This window comes from Clarias gariepinus, chromosome 1 (genome assembly GCF_024256425.1).
Source record: "Clarias gariepinus isolate MV-2021 ecotype Netherlands chromosome 1, CGAR_prim_01v2, whole genome shotgun sequence".
Lineage (NCBI taxonomy): Eukaryota > Metazoa > Chordata > Actinopteri > Siluriformes > Clariidae > Clarias > Clarias gariepinus.
In genome coordinates, this window is record NC_071100.1 from 23,939,204 (window position 1) to 23,961,413 (window position 22,210).

The 22,210-nt window shown below is 38.9% G+C and overlaps 2 protein-coding genes across 6 annotated transcripts in view; one reads left to right on the forward strand and one right to left on the reverse strand.

Annotated features, from left to right (window-relative positions):
- The first annotated feature begins 7,947 nt into the window (after positions 1-7,947).
- On the forward strand, positions 7,948-18,129 carry zgc:92429 (uncharacterized protein LOC445063 homolog). Its single transcript, XM_053498791.1, has 11 exons — positions 7,948-8,197; positions 9,190-9,239; positions 9,504-9,560; positions 10,327-10,481; positions 11,034-11,137; positions 11,836-11,888; positions 13,627-13,697; positions 15,964-16,066; positions 16,860-16,979; positions 17,352-17,414; positions 17,519-18,129. The coding sequence occupies exons 1-11, from the start codon at positions 8,134-8,136 to the stop codon at positions 17,849-17,851; spliced, it is 1,173 nt and encodes a 390-aa protein (XP_053354766.1). The 5' UTR covers positions 7,948-8,133; the 3' UTR covers positions 17,852-18,129.
- A 1,612-nt stretch (positions 18,130-19,741) lies between these two features.
- The window catches only part of si:dkey-172j4.3 (diacylglycerol kinase delta), a 90,243-nt gene continuing 87,774 nt past the window's right edge, over positions 19,742-22,210 (reverse strand). For all 5 annotated transcript variants that reach the window (XM_053492634.1, XM_053492643.1, XM_053492614.1 and 2 more), the window contains one exon: positions 19,742-21,600. In XM_053492634.1, the coding sequence (XP_053348609.1) occupies positions 21,548-21,600 (53 nt within the window). In that variant the 3' untranslated portion in view covers positions 19,742-21,547. The remainder of the gene's footprint in view (positions 21,601-22,210) is intronic.

Genomic DNA, 22,210 nt, shown 5'->3' on the forward strand with positions numbered 1-22,210 from the left:
AAAATCTAGCTATTAAGATTAATTTTTTTTTTTTTGTGCCAGGTTTTAAACTTGTTTATTTCTGTTGTAAAATTGGGCTTTTTCTCATTATTTTTGGAGCCCCCAGTGGTCGTTCATGGAACTGCAGGTTTTGGCACGTTTTTTCCCCCTCTAACCAGATATATTGGTCATTTGTCGCAATCATTTGGTGCACACACACTCTTCAACCATAAGACACTTGACTCTGAAATGATCAAACTAACATATAAGCGTAGGGACGGCATGTCTGGATGTGCCAGACTGAGGAACCTGAATGAACTCTGTCACCAAGCAATCCTGGGAAATTCTAATGTTGTAGAGAATCTTTAACTGTGCAAACTAGTAAAAAATTGTTTTTATTTTTTTTAAAGCAGAATGGATAGTGTCCGTGTTATCTAATTCCTCAAGGCTAATGTAGTTACGGGGCAGCAAATGCGAATCAACTAATAAATTCCTCAGAACAACCACAAACTTTTTTTTAGTGTCGGTGTACTAAATAACTTAGTCATGACCTTTAAGAATAAAAAACTGCCTGCTTGTTGTTTTGTCGCAGTGTGAGTGCAGGGTAAGGACGCCCTGGTGTTGATCATTCTTCATTCGCTTTGATTTTCTTTTTTACTCACAGGCCAGCAGTTTTTATAAAAAGAGGCAATTAGGCAGCAATTCGAAAACAATTTTCTCTGGGATTGTAGCAGATGGAAAAAAGGCGATGCGCAATTTAAAAACAGGTGTGTGTGTGTGTGTCAGTTTAAGCAGCATGCTCCTGTATCATTTGCAGTGTGTGCGTGTGTGTAAAAAGATGTGAATAAGTAAGTGCTCTCAAGCACACTGAAGTGATCTCATACTCGCATGCTACTGATCTCGTTGGCTTGTGTAACAAGGTGTGCTGAGGACACCTGGGTATTTCCTCATCAGCTCTTTACCAGGTGTGTGTTTGAAAGAGTCTGTGTGTTGGTGTGTTTTATGATGAGCTGGTGAGATCTTTCTTTTTTTTTTGGTGAAGGAGCACTTTGTTATTTTAGAGCCTTCGATAACAATTGTATTAAAATGTGTCCAGTTCCCTGAACCACAAGCTCCTGTGAGTTATCTTTATAGGAAGAACAGAAAAGGAAAAGGGCTGAGCAGCTCTGCAGTGGTGGCGGATCTGAACCATTTCTGGGTCAGAAAAATGCCATTAGAAGCTTGGAACTGAACAGAACTGAGCATAGCAATACCCACATCTGTGAAATTAACATATATATGGCAATATTATGAGAGCCAGTTTTACAAATCTTATGATTATATCAAATCCAGAAACATACACACACATTGCAAATTTTGTGGTTTGGCATTGTATAAGGTCACTGTGTTTTTGTATTGATTTGGTTTTAAATGCTCCTTTTCTATGTGTTCGCTCTGTTTTTGCATGTTTTTAGCAGTTTTTGCGCGTAATGAGGTCTGTGTGTAGTATCTTGCACTTCTGGTTTCGTCAGGTGAAGATAGCAAGAGGTCAAATGTTGTGGTTTTGTCAGTAGAGTTTAAAGCATGATCTTATCTGTAGGTTTTTTTTGCCACACAATTTTGCCAGAGGAGATTGGAGGATCTGATAGTGGTGAAAGAAAAATCTGAAAAATGTCCAATGACCTTTAACTGTTGCATTATTTTTGCTATTTAGCAATGGGTGTAGTGTTTACGGTTCTAATTGACGTTAAGCAGCTAAAAAAAAAAAAAAGATGTTCGATATAAGCAAACATTGGACTCATCTATAATTTTGGTAAGCAATTATGATTTTTTTTTTTTCTTGTGGTTCTAATTTAAGTAAAGAATTCTAATTTAGGTAAAATGGGTCGTTTTGATGATGATAATAATAATGATATACTCGAGCTTGCTTTGCAAAATAATAAATGGTGAGTAAACATAACAGAGATAGACATAACAGTTACAGATTGCTCTAAATTAAAAAGTTGAGCTTGTAGCACTTATTGCACACCTGTTACTCTGCTTCCCTCTAGTGGACACCAGCAGTGTTGCAGCTCCTCTGCTGTTTAGGTTTAAGATTTAACTCTGCGTATCTTCAGCAGATCTATTTAGTAAAAGCTTTAAATTTGTTCTGACATGATTCCTAAGTTGTGTGTTCGAGTCAAATCCTTTTCACGCTGTGTGGGATATGAGCGAGGCCTGTAGTTAAAGCCACTGGTGGCTCCTGGTCGCCCAAACCTCCTGCGCACATTGTGAAGCCCAGCTCTCACCCTGACCTCAGTGCTGAACCTAAACACACAGACAGAACAAACGTTCTCCAGAGTGCGACTCCGGAGAATTTTTGTTCTATCTATACAGGCCTCTTCATTTCAACTTCAGTCATCAGGACACGTTTAAGGGAAAATGGAAAACCTGTGGTTTAAATGGGGGTCATTGTTGTCAGAGTTTATGCACATGCCCGCTACCTTGTTGCTTTTTTTTTCTTGTGAGTTCTTTGGACATTTTCGCCCAGCATAGTCATGTATATACCCATGCTCTCATTTTATCCCTTTTTATTTTGCTTCCTATCTTCTGAACTGAAGATAATTGCCTCATATATAGATACATAGATATATAGATATACTCATACATACACTGTCTCTGTGTAAGCGTTGGGGTGGAAGGCTGCAGATTTCTTTCAATTCATCATCCTCATCAACATCATTGATGCCAAATGGGAGAGAGAGCGTGTGTGGAGAAACCCCTTTGTACATTTTTTTTTCTATTTATTTATGCAGAATATAAAGATTTTAATACGCATGGTAAATACATATAACATGAAATCATGGACTTATTTTGTTTGCTTTTCATTTTACGTTTCCTTTTTACCAAAAGAAATAAATCATTTTCCTTTCCTAAAATTGCTTTTCTTGTCTGTCATTTCAAATATGAGTTTAAATCGGTTCTCCATCTACCCTACACTTAAGATTGTGTAAAAGTGCTTTTCTGCATCATGTCTCTCATCAGGTTCTTGTCAGGTCTTCCTCCCGTCGATCCCCGAGAGTGTGAGTGACTTTGTGAGTGCATATATATAATGTGTGTGTGTGTGTGAGAGAGAGACTCCTGGACTGCTGGCGCTCATGAAAGCTGAAGGTGCGATGCTGCTGCTTCTGTTTAAACCTTACAATCTCCAGCAATGACGCGCTCCATTCAGGACCAAGAAGAGTGACAAGTTTCAGTTACTTCAATTTACTTTAGTTCTTTCTTTACTCCCCCCTTGCATGTGTGTAGTTTTTTTTATCTTACATGCTTGAGGAATTGGACTTTCATGTATTGTTTGCAACGTCATTAAATATGGTGCTTTTTCTCCTTCTTTGAGTAAACAATCTGTTGTGGATGTAATTGACGACTTCTATGTATTTTTCTTGTTTTCTGGAAACTTGTTCCTCAGTGGTTGTGTTTTTGTCTGAGTTTTTTTTTTTTTTGCCTTTTTTTTTCTTTAGGCAGTTATGTTGTCTGTATTTGTGATTGCAAGCTCTTTTCATGAATGAAGGCCTTGTGAAGTCGATCGTGCTCGCCAGTTTCTTAATAAAGAACACATTTTTTAGCACTCGAAGTGCCGTCCCTGTTTTTTCTTACATGTTTAATTGCTTGTAAATGTAAAAAAAAAAAAAAAAAAAAAGCACTGTGGCCTTGCGTCTCCAGGGTTGAGGGTTCAAATTCCCCCTTGGGGACTGTGTGCATGGAGGGTGCATGTTCTCCCGTGTTTGGTGGTTTTCCTCCCACAGTCCAAAGACATGCAGATTAGTCTAATTGCCATTTCCAAATTGACTGTAGTGTGTGAATGTTGACCGGAAATCCTACCATGGTAGTAAAATGAAAATAAATACAATGGTCATCGTTGACCTCCACGAACCCTCATTGGACTGCAGAGCTTTTTGGATGGATGAAATGGCTCCCGGTCCAGGTTGTACCCTGCCTTGTGCCAAAAGTGTCCCGGGATAGACTCCAAGTCCCCCTGTATACGGGAGAAGCAGAATAGAAGATGCATAAATGTATTTCTATTAATTTAAGTCTGGGTTCTGTGGTTGCATCTCACATCCTGAAACTATTACAGTATGTTGATTGTCTATTCCAGACGCATGTGTGTGAGATGCGCAGTGTTGGCAGATATACAATAATTATCGTATTTTTATTATAATGTGAGTCTCTGTATGTACAATAAAAAAGTATACATAAATAATTGTGTATACATACTGTACATACATACATAAATACATACAGTGAGGTCAATAAGTATTTGATCACCCTGTGATTTTGTATGTTCTCTTACTTAGAAATCATGGAGAGGTCTACAATTTTCAGCATAGGTATATTTCCACTGTGAGAGACAATCTAAAAAGAAAAATCCAGAAATCACATTGTATGATAAATCAAATTTATTTGTGAATTACTGTGTCAAGTATTTGATCACCTGCTTATCAGCCAGATTTCTAAACCTCAAAGACCTGTTTTTTTGCTTTTAAATAGTCCAGCTATATTCTGCTCATGATTGTAAATTAGTAGCACCTGTTTGAGGTCATTAGCTGTCATCAAGACACCTGTGCACCCCACAATCAGCCAAAGTCTAAGTAGATACATAGGCAAAACCAAAGAGCTGTCAAAAGACACAAGAGACAAAATTGTAGACCTTCACAAAGTTGGAAAGGGCTATGGGGCAATTGCCGAGCAGCTTGATGAAAAAAGAACAATTGTCAGACAATGGAAGAGGCTAATGATGACCGTCAATGTCCCTCGGACTGGGTCCCCACAGAAGATCCCTCCCCGTGGGGCATCAAACAACTACGCGGGAGGAGCTGGGAATACACTAAGACGTCATGGTTTAAAATCTTGCATTGTATGGAAGGTTCCCCTGCTTAAGTCAGCCCATGTCCGGACCCGTCTGAAGTTTGCCAGGGACCATCTGACTGATCCAGAGAAGTCATGGGAGAATGCCTGTGGTCAGTTGAGACCAAAGTAGAACTTTTTGGTCTTAACTCCATTCGCCGTGTTTGGAGGAAGAAGAATGATGAGTATCATCCCAATGATACCATACCTACAGTGAAGCATGAGGCTGGAAGCATCATGCTCTGGGGGTGTTTTTCTGCACAGGGGACAGGACGACTGCACTGTATTAAGGAGAGGATGAACAGGACTATGTATTGTGACATATTGGGCAAAAACCTTTCCTCAGTCAGAGCATTAAAGATGGGTCGTGGCTGGGTCTTTCAACATGACAATGACCCAAAGCTCACAGCCAGGAAAACCAAAGAGTGGCTCTGTAAGAAGCATATCAGGGTTCTGGAGTGGCCTAGCCAGTCTCCAGACCTAAATCCAAGAAAAAATCTTTGGAGGGAGCTGAAACTTCGTGTTGCTCAGCGACAGCCCCGAAACCTGACAGATCTAGAGAAGATCTGTATGGAGGAGTGGGCCAAAATCCCTCCTGCAGTGTGTGCAAACCTGGTGAAGAACTCCAAGAACCGTTTGACCTCTGTAATAGTTAACAAAGGCTTCGGTACCAAATAGTACAATTTTTTGACTCAAGTGATCAAATACTTATTTGACACAATAATTCACAAATAAATTGTAAAAAAAAAATCATACAACGTGATTTGTGTGCACCTATGCTGAAAATTGTAGACCTCTCAAGTAAGAGACCTTGCAACACAGGGTGATCAAATACTTATTGACCGCACTGTGTGTGTGTACATATATATATATATATATATATATACTATTATTCCTAATTTCTAATTTTAAACTTTTTTAAAAGTATAAAGAAAAGTAAAGAATTTGCAATTCCAGCTTTCATGTGTTTCGGCTCTCCACCAGTTTTTCACATTGCTGTTGGGTAACTTTATACCACTCTTTATGCAAAAAAAGCAAACAGCTCAGCTTTGCTTGATGGCTTGTGACATTCCAGTAGCTTGCAGTGGTCTCTCTCTCTCATTTTTTTTTTGTCATTACATGTTGCTGAGAGCTGATCCTAGATCTGTAGTAAATGTACCAATCCACATCTCTACTGAGAATTTCATGCCGCTGTCGCCTCCTAGCTGTAGTAGCTAGTGGTGCATAGTGTAGCCCAGTTATAATATCCATCCATCCATCCATCCATCCATCTAGGAACCTCTGCAGTCCAACTAGGGACCGTGGAGGCCAACGGTGACCATCGGATTTATTCCCATTTTACTACCATGGTAGGCCCTCCGGTCAACATTTCCATACTACAGGCAATATAGGAACGTCAGTTAGCATAATCTGCATGTTTTTGGACTGTGAGAGGAAACCACAGGGAGTACCCAGAGGAAACCGATCGAACACAGAGAATTAAACCCTTGACCCTGGAGGTGCAGGGCGACAGTGCTAACCACTATGACACAGTGCCATCATGTAATTGATAATCGATGGTTAAAAACAACTGTTTGGGATCCCTTGCAATTCCTGTGGTAGATGCAGGTATACATTACAAATGTGGTTTGGGCCTCGGTAATCAAATGATTAATATTCAATAATTTACCCTAAAATGCTATTATTCTGGAGACACTGCATCCTAGCCAGTGTGTATTTACCCCCAACACCAAGAATTCTGGATTGAGCAGAATAAATCAGTAAGTGATAGAGAGATAGATGGGTAAAAAGGTTGCTTTAATTAGTAATAAAGATGTTAAATGGTGATAATTCGGTCACTGGGTTTATTAGTATTGATGTGCTTCACTGCTCGGTTTTATCAGTTAATGATCATTAAAGCCTCCATTTCCATAGAAACAGCACGCTTTGGATCAACTGTGCAAGCTGTGCCACTACACACTATAAACAGGCTTCTTAGTCAAGTCTGATGCATACTTCTATTTCTAGCTAAGTTATTGCTTTATATTGCTAATGCTCATTGATTCAATTACTTTGAAAATGAAGCAGATATCACTTCTGTTAGTGTAGCATAATTATTAGTGTAGAGTTATTCATGCACTTTATGTTTATCCCAAAATTTATCAGCATGTCAATCACTTATGTCCTTTAAGATACTATGATCACATCTGATCATCCAGAGCTAATTCATAATCCTGCTAGTGGGAATTCTCTTTAAGATTTAAAAAAGTGTTTACAATCATACGTTTTTTTTTTTTTTTTTTTTTTTTTTTGGGGGGGGGTAGTTCTTTTAGGGTTGATGGGACACTTGTGGGTTCCTACTGTAGCTTTCTACATAAATACTGTATCTTTACATGGAAGTTAGTCTGATGAAGATGCACTCTGTTTAGGAAACCTTTGGGTTTAAGATTGTAATTAGTTTCCCAATAGTATATGCTATTACACTTAATCAACATCAAAATAAAATGTCGAAGAGCGTTTAGGTCAAACTGGAATTTTTGAATGTGCGGAACAACTAAATAGTTATAAGTGTAAAAAATGGCTTGATATAATCCCCTGCTATATTAATGCTCTCATTCCAGCCTTTTACTAGTTCTTGTACAACCTCAAGGTAGAACGTTTTCTCTGGACACCAGAGCCATGATTTACATTTAAAATGCTGGCCTCCCAGAAACTCCTTAAATGGCCCCAAAATGTGGAAATGGCTTAGAGTGAGGTCAGGCCTGTACAGTCTCATCACCGTACTGTGCTTAAAGTCTTCTGTAAATGTCAGTCAGGTTTTATAGCTTCATTTAACAGCAATTTCATCACAAGTCCCGGTTTGACATGAACGTACCTTATACTACTTTAGCCATTCTTTCCGTAATGAAATAACTTGACTATCTTTCCTCAGTCTTGTTTTGCTTGTTCTCAATCTCGTGCCCCTGTTCCATGGCTCTGGACTCTGCTGCCTCGGATATCAGGAGTGTCAGACTCTTCAGATAAAACCCAACAGCTGCAAGCCCCCTGACTATTTATAGCTTTCATTCAGTCTCTCTCTCTCTCTCTCTCTCTCTCTCTCTCCTTCTTTTTCCCATGTTTCTTGTACTCACTCTGCCTCTCTGATTTCCATCGCACTTTCTGGATCTCTCCTTCTTTGTGACTGAACGTTCTAGGAGAGTGAAGAAGGCAGGAAGGGAGTGTTTAAGGGCCCGTGACCAACCAGGAGAGGGCCAGAAGAACAACTGTTCAATTCCGAAGAGGAGTTCTGTAAAGAGTGCAGATCAGACGAGCATGGCCTTGCTGTGTTATAACAGAGGCTGCGGCGAAAGGTTCGATGAGGAGAACAACACAGATGGTAGGATTTCCTATTCCACTTCTTATTCATGCATGAAATCTTGTGTATTTACTTATAGTCTGTGTTGAAGATGAACCATTTCAGCTGAATTCTCTATTTGATATTTGATCTTATAGAGAGGTCCACAGTCATGTTGCAATGTTTCATTCATTACAGTGCTGACTTTTATCTTTTCTTTGAAGTTAAACTTAAACTTTAGGCTCGACAGCAGATTAATTCAGTAAGCTGAAGAAGTGTAGAGAAAGGAAATGCAGCATCCATTTATTTATTAAATTACTCGTTTATTTGGGAAAAGTCTATTTCCTTTTATTCCATGTGTTTGTACGGAGTGCTTGATAGACCCTCACGCTTCCACACAGCTGCTCCTCAGTACCATAAATGTCCCCTGCTCACCTCTCTGATTGGCTGGGGACAGCTGTCTAACACCGGGTGTGTGTGAAGGAGTGGGACAGAGATTCACTCTGTGTGTGTGTGTGTGTGTGTGTGTGTGTGTGTGTGTGTGTCTCTGTGTGTGTGTCTCTGTGTGTGTGTAATGTGTGTGTGTGTGTGTGTGTGTGTGTGTGTGTGTAATGTGTGTGTGTGTGTGTGTGTGTGTGTGTAATGTGTGTGTGTGTGTGTGTGTGTGTAATGTGTGTGTGTGTGTGTGTGTGTGTGTGTGTGTGTGTGTGTGTGTGTGTGTGTGTGTGTGTGTGTGTGTGTGTGTGTGTGTGTGTGTGTGTGTGTAATGTGTGTGTGTGTGTGTGTAATGTGTGTGTGGGTGTGTGTGGGTGTGGGGTGTGTGTGTGTGTGTGTGTGTGTGTGTGTGTGTGTGTGGGTGTGTGGGTGGGTGTGTGTGTGTGTGTAATGTGTGTGTGTGTGTGTGTGTGTGTGTGTGTGTGTGTGTGTGTGTGTGTGTGTAATGTGTGTGTGTGTGTGTGTGTGTGTGTGTGTGTGTGTGTGTGTGTGTGTGTGTGTGTGTGTAATGTGCTCTCTTTTTCTCTTTCTGCATTCAGATGCCTGTTGTTTTCACCCTGGAGTGCCCATCTTCCATGATGCCCTGAAGGTGAACACACACACACACACACACACACACAGTGTTATTGCAGTTATAAACTGTACAGGTTATCAGCATTTAAACTCTGCTGAAATAGTTAGAGCTCCTTCACACAGCTATATATCACTTTTTTAAGAGTATTGCAACTTTTCTAAACATGTCATTGGGAATTCTCCACATTTTCCCCTTTAATGCATGAATGCATTGCTTCCAGCGTGTTCGACTGCTCAGTGGCTTTTAGTGTAAATATACGTTATCTGTGTCTGTCCTCAGGGCTGGTCCTGCTGTAAGAAGAGAACAACAGACTTCTCAGAGTTTCTCTCGATCAAGGTAGCTGATCCACTTCCAGTGTATATGTTCACACAGGTTTTTGTGTGATGAGTTCTATGACATGCGTTCAAGTCAAACTGAGACTTTTAAAGGCCTAGAACAACAGAAAACAGTTATGATAGTAAAAACTAACTTTATTTCTCTATATAATCCCCTGCTACATAATGCACTGATCCCAGAGTTTCACTAGTGCTTGGATACCATTGAAGTAGCGAAATTCTCAAATTGACATGACTTCCTGCTTCATGTCTGAAAGGCTAGCTTCCCTGGAACTAGAACTTCTTAAACGACTGAGCCACCTCGGCTGAGATCATCATTCACGAACGTATGGTCTTCTTTAATATGTGTTTAATATGTAAACATTCAAACAATTTACTGCAGCTAAGAGTCTCCTCACCGTACTGTGCTTGATGTCTTCTTCAGATGTCAATCGCCTTTACACCTTTACTTACAAGAAATTTTATCAGTAGTCCCAGTTTTACTTGAACGCCCCTTATCGAAAACCTTACCACATCAATAATTATACATATTTCTTTGTTTATTATATGTAGCGTGTCTGTCAAACAGGATCTATTAAATGGTCACTAAAGAGACGCTCAAATATTACATCGAGCACTTTTAATATCCAGCATCTAAATGCTCTGGACATGTAATCTTACGCTTCTGACCAATCAGAATCCAGCAATCGACAACACACTGACACAAATACAAATGATTAGTACTTGTTTTATCGAACTCTGTGTCTTGCGTATCCCATGATCCTCAGGGTTGTTCCCGAGGACACCACAGTAATGTGAAGCCTGAGGAGCCGCTCAAGCCCGAGTGTACATCTGACAAAGGAGAGCAGAAGCTCCACAGCAACGAGGAGATCATCTACCAGGGCCCCAAATCTGCCGAGGCTCTGCAGAGAGAGAGACCTAGGTACACACACACACACACACACACACTTTAAGATTGCTCTCCTTTATTTCTGTCACATACGCGCTCTCTGTCTGCGTCTCTCCTGGGAATCTCAGAGAGTGGAAGAGAAAAGAGCAGGACTTGTAAAATGTCACAAAAGTTCATCTAGCAGGCATTCTGTCTTCTAAATCCTGCATCACAGCAGAAACTAAATGCCATTTCTCTTCAGGGTTTATATATATTTACATATATATATATATATATATATATATATATATATATATATATATATATATATATATATATGGATGGATTGATTTATGGATGATATATATGTATATATACTGTATATATCAGGAACTAAACTGATCATTTTAATTCCTACATATCCTCTCCCATTTCATACACATTTCCATAATTTTCTTTTCATTCTATAAGGCTGCTTTGCAAAAATGACCTCTGTTAAAAGCGCTACACTTTAATAAAATGAATGGAATTGAATAAAAAAAATGTTTTCTACAAATATTTGTAAAAGAACGTAATATTACTCTGTATTGTTTTTTTTCTTATCAGCTCTGATGAACCGAAGTCCAGGCTGAATGTAATGGTGTCTCCTTCTCTGACCCAGATCATAGAGAAAATGGAGATCAGTGAGAAGGAGAAACATGAAAAGCTCGGTGAGCTGACACTTCTCATCACTCAGCTTTGCTGCACACGTTAATAATCACGATGTACTGAAACTGATCGGAAATCTTCTTATCCGGACATTCCCTTCTTCCTTCTCCAACATGATTGGCTCAGCAGTGATCCACCTACAGTATATGATGCACATGTTCCTTACTGGACTTCATTAATTTTTTCTCAAACCCAAACCATATTCCAAATCTTTTAGTTTTATTGAAACAGCTGTTAGAATTCCCTTTAATAAAACCCATTTTATCATTAGACAAATTGGGCTCTTAACAATTATAGGATAATACTAGCTGTACCGATTTTGTTGGGAGCTGATGTGGTTTCCATCATTCTAACATTCTTTACGCCCATACTTTAATAACCATTGCTTTATGCTAAGTGTTTAGTCATGTACTGTATGTATTGCACACATGCACATAAGTGAGAATTTAGTATTGTGCTTTTATACATATCTGTGTCCTAGTTTATGTTTCATTGTGCATACACAGGCCAGTATCGATACTGTCACGCATCAGCAGTGTGTCACAGTTTCAGTGTGATAACCTCAGCATTGTTCACTCTCGTCTGATTTTATAAATAGCAGCTTTATGAGGTGGAGAAGCGTCGTCTTCCTTTTTGCTTAGTACACGATGTTTACTTTGTTTCCTGTCACGTGATCAGACACTCTGTTCGTCTGTTGCAGAGAGCCAGGGTACCATCGTGGGGACGAGGTGTAAAAACTCAGGATGCAAAACAGTAGGTGGCTCTGTGTTCCTCTGTGTGTCTTTGTGTCTGCATGCAGTGAATGGTCGTTGATTTAGGGTTTCTCACAGTATGACCTTGAAAATTCACTTATGCAGCCAATCGCAATCAGCCAGTCAAGACAAGCTTAAATTAAAAAAAAGAAAAGGTATTTCAGTAAAACAAATCCCAATCTTGTCTTCTTATATATTTTTGGCCTGTATTACCCACTTTAGAAGGAATTCTACCCAATTCAGACCACACTCAAGTCCATTCTGACTACAACACACTTATTCCAAAAAAACAACCATTTTCACTGCCTGTACAGTAGATGACAATAATAATAATAATAATAATAATAATAATTCCTATAATAATCATATTTGTTTGATTATGCCAAATGGATTAGCATTACAAACCAGGATAAAAAGCTTCCACTAGGGATTCAATCAAACTGTCCCTCCTGTTACACGTCAGACCCAGGACACGTCATGTTCATAAACCTGATCTTTTTCAATGCTATTCCTGAAAACCTAGTTTGGAGTAAAAGTCTGCCCTCTGGTGGTGTAAATGCACACAGCAAATTATTTTAGCCCTTTATTTATTTATTTATTTATTTATTTATTTATTTATTTTTATTACAAGATTTGAATTGGATCTCTTATTGGCCTTGGCTGAGTAAGGTATCTATACCACTTATCCTTGTGTAGGGTTACAAGGGGTCTGGAGCCAGTGGACAAGGTAGGGGACTCCCACAGGGTGCCAACTCATTGCAAGTCACAGGCACACACACAGGTACACACACAGGCACTCACACACCCAATCACACACTGTTGGGCAATTTTAAATCACATGAATAAGCCTCCACTTTATGTCTCCAGACTGTTTGAGGAAACACATCAAGCACAATAGAACAAGCAAACTCCATGTACAGTACACAGGACCGAGACGAGATTCAAACCCTCAGCTTCTGTCAGTGGGAGTTTTTAGGACAGGCTTTAGAATCTTACTGGGTCAGATAAGATTGGATTTAATGTCTAAATGATAACACAGAGCAGTTGTGTCCTGGGCCTGCACACACACACACACACACACACACACACACACACTGATGACGCTGCTCCTTCAGCTCTTCTAAGAAACCCTGCACTCGTCTTAACAAGAACGAATCTCATTATCAGCTAAACCTCCAGATCAGACCCTTATAGAATGAGGCATTGATCTGATCTCTGCTGTCTTTGAATAGCCAGGCACCAGAGAAGGATGATGGGTAATAGTGTGTAGGCAGGCTTTACTTAGACATTACTTTAGAAAGATTTGCTTATTAGGTCACCCTTGTCACTGGTAATTGGAATAGATGCCTGATTCTGCCATAACGCTGTTCTTTCTGTCCACTTACGCAAGCAGACACCTCAGGTTTTATTCAGCTCCTCAGCCTGAGTTTGTTCACTTTTACAAAGTGAAATAGCTTTATAGATTTTTCTTGTCCCTGATGGCTGTGACCAGACGGTTAAAAATATAACGGTGTAGCATTTTTAGGCACACTGGGACTCTTGACCATTTTCTCTCAGTCTGTGTGAGTGCTGAGTCACTGGACTGCATTGTCTGAGATCTGAAGGCAGACGCAAGTAATGCATTTTAAAACCGCTGAGTCCATCTACTGTGTGTGTGCGTGTCAAGAGAGACTGTGGTTTATTAATGAGACAGGTTGATTTTCATGTGTGTGTGTGTGTGTGTGTGTGATGGTTTATAGATGTACCAGGGTCCAGAGACGAATGCTGAGGTTTGTACACATCACCCTGGAGCACCGGTCTTTCACGAAGGGTGAGGCTACTGGTTTTGTGTGTGTAAAGTGTTTGTGACAATTAACTAAGACATTTTTTATTTGTCCCTTTGTGACTTTACCTTAATAGACTCAGGCTTCATGTTTGGGTCTGAAAGTCTGTAATTCGGGAAATCTTTTGTTATTACTTGAATACACACAAGGCGGATTTCTTATTAAGGTTCTCAAGCTGTTTTGAGACGTTCCCTGTTGTCTGCATGAATATTGCCTCTCTAACGCGGTAAACTAGCATAGAGCTCTGAAATCGACTTTAAAAAATTATCTGTAACATTTAAAAGAAAAATCAATCTAGAAAAAATGTATACGCATTTTAGTATGCACAGTTAAAATGAACCATATTAGGTTCAACATAGACACTTCTACTAGGGATGGGAATCATCAGGGGTCATCTGATATAATAATATCACGATACTTAGGAGTTGATTTGAATTAAATTATAACTCTGTAAGAATCACATTTTATAAATATGCTGATTTTATTTATTTATTTATTTATTTTTAGATTTTCTTACATTTTTAAACTTCTTCTTCTATGTCTTTCGGCTGTTCCCTTTCAGGGGTCGCCACAGCGAATCATATGCCTCCATCTAACCCTATCCTCTGCATCCTCTTCTCTTACACCAACTAACTTCATGTCCTCTCTCACTGCATCCATAAATCTCCTCTTTGGTCTTCCTCTAGACCTCCTGCCTGGCAGTTCCAACCTCAGCATCCTTCTACCAATATATTCACAATCTCTCTCAATCTGGCCTCTCTGACTTTACAGTATCTCTTACATTTCTAAACAAGCTTAGCAAATAATATGCTTCTACTACGTTCACCTAAAGGATTATTAGGAACTCCATACTAATATGGTGTTTGACCCCCTTTCGCCTTTCGAACTGCCTTAATTCTACGTGGAATTGATTCAACATGATGCTAAAGGCATTCTTTAGAAATGTTGGCCCATATTAATAGCATAGCATCTTGCAGTTGATGGAGATTTGTGGGATGCACATCCAGGGCACGAAGCACCCGTCCCACCACATCCCAAAGATGCTCTATTGGGTTGAGATCTGGTGACTGTGGGGGCCATTTTAGTACAGTGAACTCATTGTCATGTTAAAGAAACCAATTTGAAATGCTTCGAGCTTTGTGACATGGTGCATTATCCTGCTGGAAGTTGCCATCAGAGGATGGGTACATGGTGGTAAAAAAGGGATGGACATGGTCAGAAACAATGCTCAGGTAGCCCGTGGCATTTAAACTATGCCCAATTGGCACTAAGGGGGCTAAAGTGTGCCAAGAAAACATCCCCCACACCATTACACCACCACCAGCAGCCTGCACAATGGTAACAAGGCATGATGGATCCATGTTCTCACTCTGTTTACGCCAAATTCTGACTCTACCATTTGAATGTCTCAACAGAAATCGAGACTTATCAGACCAGGCAACATTTTCAACCGTCTTTAACTGTTCTATTTTGTTAAGCTCGTGCAAATTGTTGCCTCTTTTTCCTATTTGTAGTGGAAATGAGTGGTACCCGGTGGGGTCTTCTGCTGTTGTAGCCCATCCGCCTCAAGGTTGTGCGTGTTGTGGCTTCACAAATGCTTTGCTGCATACCTGGGTTGTAACGAGTGGTTATTTCAGTCAAAGTTGCTCTTCTATCAGCTTGAATCAGTCGGCCCATTCTCCTCTGACCTCTAGCATCAACAAGGCATTTTCGCCCACAGGACTGCCGCATACTGGATGTTTTTCCCTTTTTACACCGTTCTTTGTAAACCCTAGAAATGGTTGTGCGTAAAAATCCCAGTAATTGTGATTAAATCACCTTTCTTTCCCATTCTGACATTCAGTTTGGAGTTCAGGAGATTGGCTTGACCAGGACCACACCCCTAAATGCATTGAAGCAACTGCCATGTGATTGGTTGATTAGATAATTGCATTAATGAGAAATTGAAAAGATGTTCCTAATAATCCTTTAGGTAGGTGTACATGGGATACTGTATTGTGTGAATAGTTTAGAGTTTGCGCTCTGTAGAATTTTAGAGAAACATTTTACCACCTAAAACTGCAAATGTGTATATTTTTATTTACATATTTATTTATATATTTATTTATAAAAAATAAATTTTGAAAAAGATTATAATATGAATTTGTCCCCACCTATTTAACATCATATTGTAGCAGGTTATGCTGTGCACTAAGCAGAAAATCGTCAACTTATCTTTAAAAGTCATTAAAAACTGGTTCAATCAACATTTAGATACAAGTACTGGAGCTGCTGCTGCATAAAGACCATCGACTTTAACGCTTTCCTGGATCAAAAAGGCTGTACTGCAGGCAAACACTGCTGGGTCCAAAAACAGGTACAAACATTTTATCTTCTCTATAGACCTTTTATGTTCAGGGTTTATGTTTGCCGCAGAATCCAAAGTTTCATAGCAATAACTTCAATTTGAACTGAAACGCAGACAGACGCCTTGGGGAATCTAGTGTCTGCTTAGGACATTTATTTTAGTTCTTCTTATATTTACTTTTAATATTAGAATATTTGCCTCTGCTTTAGGAGTACTTTATTTAGGTGTTTTTTTACTTTATTTATTACCCCAAAAAAAAAAAAAAATGACAACTATCAATCTGTTAATGTATAATAACTCCAGATGGAGAGCTGATTTTGCAAAACGAGATATTTATTTTAACATTACAATGTTACTATGCATCTGCATAATAGTATTATATTACAATAGACGTATTTCAAGGGCTATTCAGGATACAAGATATTGTGTTTGGAGGAAATAATCAACAGCTTGGTGTGATCCATTGCTACACAAGTGTTTTTCCCCTCTTATACCCATTACTATAATAAAAAATTGTACATATTGTAAATAAGTAGTTATATTTAATCCTATGGAAGGTTTACAAAGCTTGTTTACTTAGCTGCTCGTATAGTAGAGACAATAAATGAACATCTGCATTCATATAAATCTGTTATTGAAATTGCAGTCATAACTACTCTCAGAGCTGCTGTTATAGTATATTAATCAACACCTTTTTTACCAGTCAAGATTTTTCAAGAGTCTGACAGTACTGTGGTACAAGGCAAAATAAGCTTAACCTAAGAGCTTCATGGTGATTAAGCCATCTCGCTGCTGTTGACAGGACAAGAAGAAGGTTGCATGTCGACATGACTGGCACCAGACGGGCAACCAGGTGGTGGTCACCATCTATGCCAAGAACGCCAACCCTGAGCATTCCTATGTGGAGGCCAACCGCACAGTGGTGAGTTCACGGCCTGTTCATACCCCTAATAGCTCTCTGTGGTGTTGGACAAGGCTGAAATCTCACTCTAAAGTGAGGTACACTTAAGCTGGTTATTTGGTTTATAACGGTTCATGGATAATGGATAAAAGGTTAAAATCAAGAGTTTGCACTTCTGAATCAATTTTCCTTCTCAGAGAATTACATTTTCTGATTAATTATGGAGTTCATTAGGTTAACTTAGGCTATTAGTTTCCTTATCTGATTATAGCTGCACATAAGTAAGCAATGGAAACTCTGCTTTGACCGGATGGAAGGTTTTTTTTTTATAACCTGCTTTTTTTCAACGCTAAGAATATACAGTACAGTATTTCCTGTTTCTGTTCCGGACAGCTGACGTGCCATATTCAGTTTGAGAATGACAAGGAGTTTCACAAGGACTTCTACCTGTGGGGGGTAAGAAAGATATCATGTTTCATCAGCACCGCAGGGTGCAAGCTTCTACTTCCAAAGTTTAAAAGCATACATATTAAGTCTTCTTTGCTGTTTTTATCCTTTAGGTAGTGGATGTGAAGAGCAGCATTGTGAACATGGTGCCTTCTAAAGTCGAAGTGACATTAAAGAAGGCCAACTCTGTAGCTTGGGGTAAACTGGAGGACACCAAACAGATACCAGAACCTCAGGCCACGGAGACCATCAGCACCTCGGAGCAGGAGACTAAAGAAGAGGAGAAACCAGACTGGTACATTTCGGACGATGACATTAGTGAGTCAGATTGGGAGGATGATGATGCTGATGCTAATGCTGGGGAGGGGGGTAAGAAAGTGGAAGAGCAGGATGATGAAGGTCCGCCATTGCTGGAGGAACCCAAACCCGTTCCCCCAAAGAAATAAACGCCAATAAAGATTGACAGCGAGATTGTTTTTATAGTGTGACAGGAGGGGTTGGATGTGCATTGTCGTGTATTGTGAAATAAATACAAATAATATGAATTGTGTAATACAAATAATGCTTTGAAAATGGTGTTCTCAGGCTCTGCACATTATCTTAAAATTATGTATGAATTGGTTATTTTTCCATAACAGTCCATTCTAAAGTGTTTTGTTTCTCCTATCCCAGAACAATTCTCCAACGATTACAATTATAATTTATTAATAAACATCTTCATGATTTTTACCCCTTTATACTTGCATTTAATCTTTACATACTATTCAGTACTTTACATACTGTGGCCTTCATTATATACAAGGAAAGGTGTTTTTCAATTATGAGCTCAGTCTTGCTCCTCCACACTGTGCCGTGTGTATGGTGTGGTTTCTCTTCAGGAGATGATAATCATAGTTATCATCGCTTTACCCAATCAGACCAAATTATAGGGGCACAGATTATATTTATATTCCCCAGACATGCACACACAAACACAAAACAGCATCTGAACAGTGCCGGTTGTGTGGAATGTTTCTGGGAATTGATGGGTTCCTGGTTCTTTGTGGTTCTTTGTGTGGGGGTGAGTAATGGTTGGGAATCCTGGCGAATGGGACACAGGCAGACCTCAATACAGCGTTAAGGTTTCCCTTGAACTCTGGTGTTCCAATGACTGAACCACACAACAAGGCCAATTTTGTACTTTTACTCACCAAAACCACCTCCCGGTTACTTAAAATGCTTCTAAATATATATATATATATGGGTCAAACCTGGAATAATCTCAGTGTACAAACAATAGTAGCTGCTACCTGGGGGAAAATAAACAACTGATTCTTTTAGTTTAATTTGCGAAAAAGTGATAAAATGTAGCCAAAACTATTTGTAAATTCGGTTGTTCTTTCTTCTCTTAAATGTCAAAATGACCCAAATTGTATGTACATAAGGATCAAAATCCCGAAACCCGAACATGTGACTTACTCACTGTTAAAAGTTTTCAGTTTTTGACAATTCAGATAATCAGAACAATGAAATTGCTCTCCAACAATCAATATTTAACATAAAGTTATTTACTCTTCAAAACCTACTGAATCTCAGTGGTTAAGGCATTGGACTACGGTTCGGAAGATCTCAGGTTCAAACCCCACAACCACCAAGTTGCCACTGTTGGGCCCTTGAGCAAGGCCCTTAACCCTCAACTGCTCAGATGTGTAATGAGATAAAAAATGTAAGTCGCTCTGGATAAGAGCGTCTGCCAAATGCCTAAATGTAAATGAAGATCATGTACAGAAGACGGTTTCTTGACTGCTACTGCCTTTTTTTTATTTTTTTATTATTATTGTCCCACGGTTTTCTATCGGGTTTAGGTCTGAAGATGACCCAGGACATGGCTCCAGAGGCTCAGTAGTGTCATATATCCAATTTTTCAGCTAGATAGACTAGAGCTAATTAGTTTATTTGTACACAGGGGAGCTACAGATAATACATGATAGATGTTGTCTTGTCCACCACTTTGCATGCATATTTTTTTTTTATAGTTATTATTAGCCTTTGCTTATATAAATAAGTATTATTTACTATAAATGACTGCAGTCACTATAACCAAAGCTGCTCTGATCATTATAATTATTATTAATAATTAATTAATTTTAAGTGGTATTAAAAATGTTTGATTTCACACAATAAAAAAAATAGTCCTAGATCACTCACTGTGAATTGGGCACCCAAGTAAAAATAAAGGAATAGTGTAAAAATAAAATTGTTAGAAATCCTCAACAGAATCAGTGGAAGATCATAAGCAATTGTAATAATATATATTTAGATTTTTTTTTTTTTAAGTCACAAACGCACAAAAGGCAAACAGCGATGGCCAAACTTTATTTTTGCTTCAAATAAACAGCGATAATCCTGAATCAGAGCGAGAGCAGCCAACAGACAAAACTCAGAGCCGTGAAAAGTAAAATTTAGCATTCAAATAAAATTATTAAATAATTTCAAAAGATAAATTACATAGTTTAAGAGTAAACAATAAAGAGTAAGCAGTAGTCTCATCAATGCTGTTATGAATGACAAAAAAAAAAAAAGCTAAGTAGGCCCTTTTTCTTTTCAAAGAACCTGAAAATCATAGGCTTTGTGTGGCGTCCACATCCACAGGCTCTTCCTTTGTCCCTGATAACACTCAGTCAGTAGTTTGACACTTTGAGGACACAAAAAAGCGACGCTGGAATATTCTCACGACTGTACAACAGACAGCGGGAATCATTAACTGGAGAAGATGTTCAAAGACGTGCAAATCTTACCGTCGAGCTTTTAAAATACTCCTACACTTTTGGCTCACACCGAGCAATGAGAGAATTGTTTTTTTTTTTTTTTTTTTTGCATGTCCCTTTTTCCCCCACAGATGTACATCTTAATCAGTCATCGAGGGCTCTGTCCAGCTTCATTAGGAGAAACCTGAAGGTCAAAGTTCAAGCTTTAATTGTTAATAGCTGACTGTGGGAGTCGTAGATTATGGGATGTAGAAATGTCTTGTTCTAGTGTACGACTATGAGCTCTAACTCTGACAACAGACACATGGGTTTAACATTCATAGTTTGACAATATATTATCTATCACACATCTCTTAATAGGTTTGCAATAAATAGGGATACACTTTTATCATCTTATGATAAAAAAAAGGATTTTTTTTTTTTTTTTACAACACACCACTTTCAAGTTTGCTTTTCAAAGACCGTTTTCCTCACTAAAGTGCAAGGCAATGAAATTTAACACTTTCTGAAATGTACGATGTTGCATTTTCCCCTCATTTTTCTTTAAAGAAGGAAAAAAAAAAAAACCAAGGCAAAAAAATATCAGCTCACTGTAACCACTGCGACTTGTTGAGGAAATTGGCACAAATGTACATCACTATAGCTTGAAGAACCACAGCTCACCTGGCACACGAGCGGCACAACAGCACTATACGTCTGCTATTATTATAATTAAAAATAATAATAATAATAAAAATCTAACAGCTTTTGTTTCCTGCTCAAGGATTGTGGACGCAAAAGGCATGCAGAAACACCGACTGTCTTTAAATACATTGAGAGTGAATCAGACAGAATGCAGCTCTTACATTGCGTAGTTTTGACAGCTAATACAAATTCCACAATACACTTCTGATGCGTTTTTCTTCTTTTTGTTGCGTTTTAAAATTTGTTCGTTTAACGTTGTTCCGATGACTCGAAAGGAGAGTTTTCTGGAAATACCAGTTTGCACCAATTGGCTTTCAAAGCAGATCAGAAAAAAAAGGAAATCGTTAAAAGAAGAAAGGAAGAAAGGAAGGAAGGAAGAAAGATCTGTCTCATGCGTGAGAAGAAGCGCACAGGAAATCATACGGGTCATAAAAACGAATAAAGAGTGCAGAAAAAGATTCCGGGTACTGTCGTGTACTCCCAGTGTCTGTTGATCACCAAGGGCACCAGCAGACAGAGGACGGACAGAGAACGTAACTGGAATGTCGATGCAGTGCAGTGCGATGTCATGCCTCTCACAGCCGCCCACACACACATACACACACACGCAGTGTGTGATAGTGAGCCCTGAACACCTCTTCATTGGTGAAAGGCAGATTCCCATGGTGTGGTGTGGTGTGGCGTGTCCACTACAGCATACCCTCCAGCTCCTCAATTGCCTGCAGGATCCGCTTCACATGACCCACCTTTGATATCCCAAGATCCTGGGAGGAGAAACCAAGAGTTGACATGAGTGCGCCGGCCTGAATGAAGCACAATGCGTTCTACAGTGCAAAGGCAGCTGGTTCCACTGCCCTTCTAATGATAATCAGAATAGTCTGGACCAGGAGTGTCAAACATGCAACCTAATGTTTCGAAATTTTTAATCTGCGTTCTAAATAGACATTTTAGTGTGTGATAACAAACCCGAAATATTAAAGACATAGACAGAGCTATGGGGGAGATTATGCTGAGCTACTCAATATATATATATATATATATATATATATATATATATATATATATATATATATATATATATATATATGTGTGTGTGTGTGTGTTTGTCTATGCATCTCTCTCTCTTTACAGTATATCATATATCACTTGAGGTAGTGATACATACATATTTATATTATATACTGTATATATCACATGATAGCATCCATGATAGTGTGATTAATATCTTTAAAGGAAGCATAACACTACACATTGATGTAATTATTAAGTTTGCGTTTTAAAAAAGTTAAAAAAAAAACTGTTGAAGTGGGTTTTACTGGGCTCCTTTGTATGCATATATATAATCACTTTAGCTAGTGATACACACATTCCTAT

Excerpts from the sequence above, each read along its gene's own strand:
- zgc:92429 (XM_053498791.1), top strand. The coding sequence starts at position 8,134 with ATGGCCTTGCTGTGTTATAACAGAGGCTGCGGCGAAAGGTTCGATGAG. Across the intron at positions 11,889-13,626 it reads AAAACTCAGGATGCAAAACA|ATGTACCAGGGTCCAGAGAC; the intron begins GTAGGTGGCTCT and ends GATGGTTTATAG. Across the intron at positions 16,067-16,859 it reads ACTGCTGGGTCCAAAAACAG|GACAAGAAGAAGGTTGCATG; the intron begins GTACAAACATTT and ends TGCTGTTGACAG.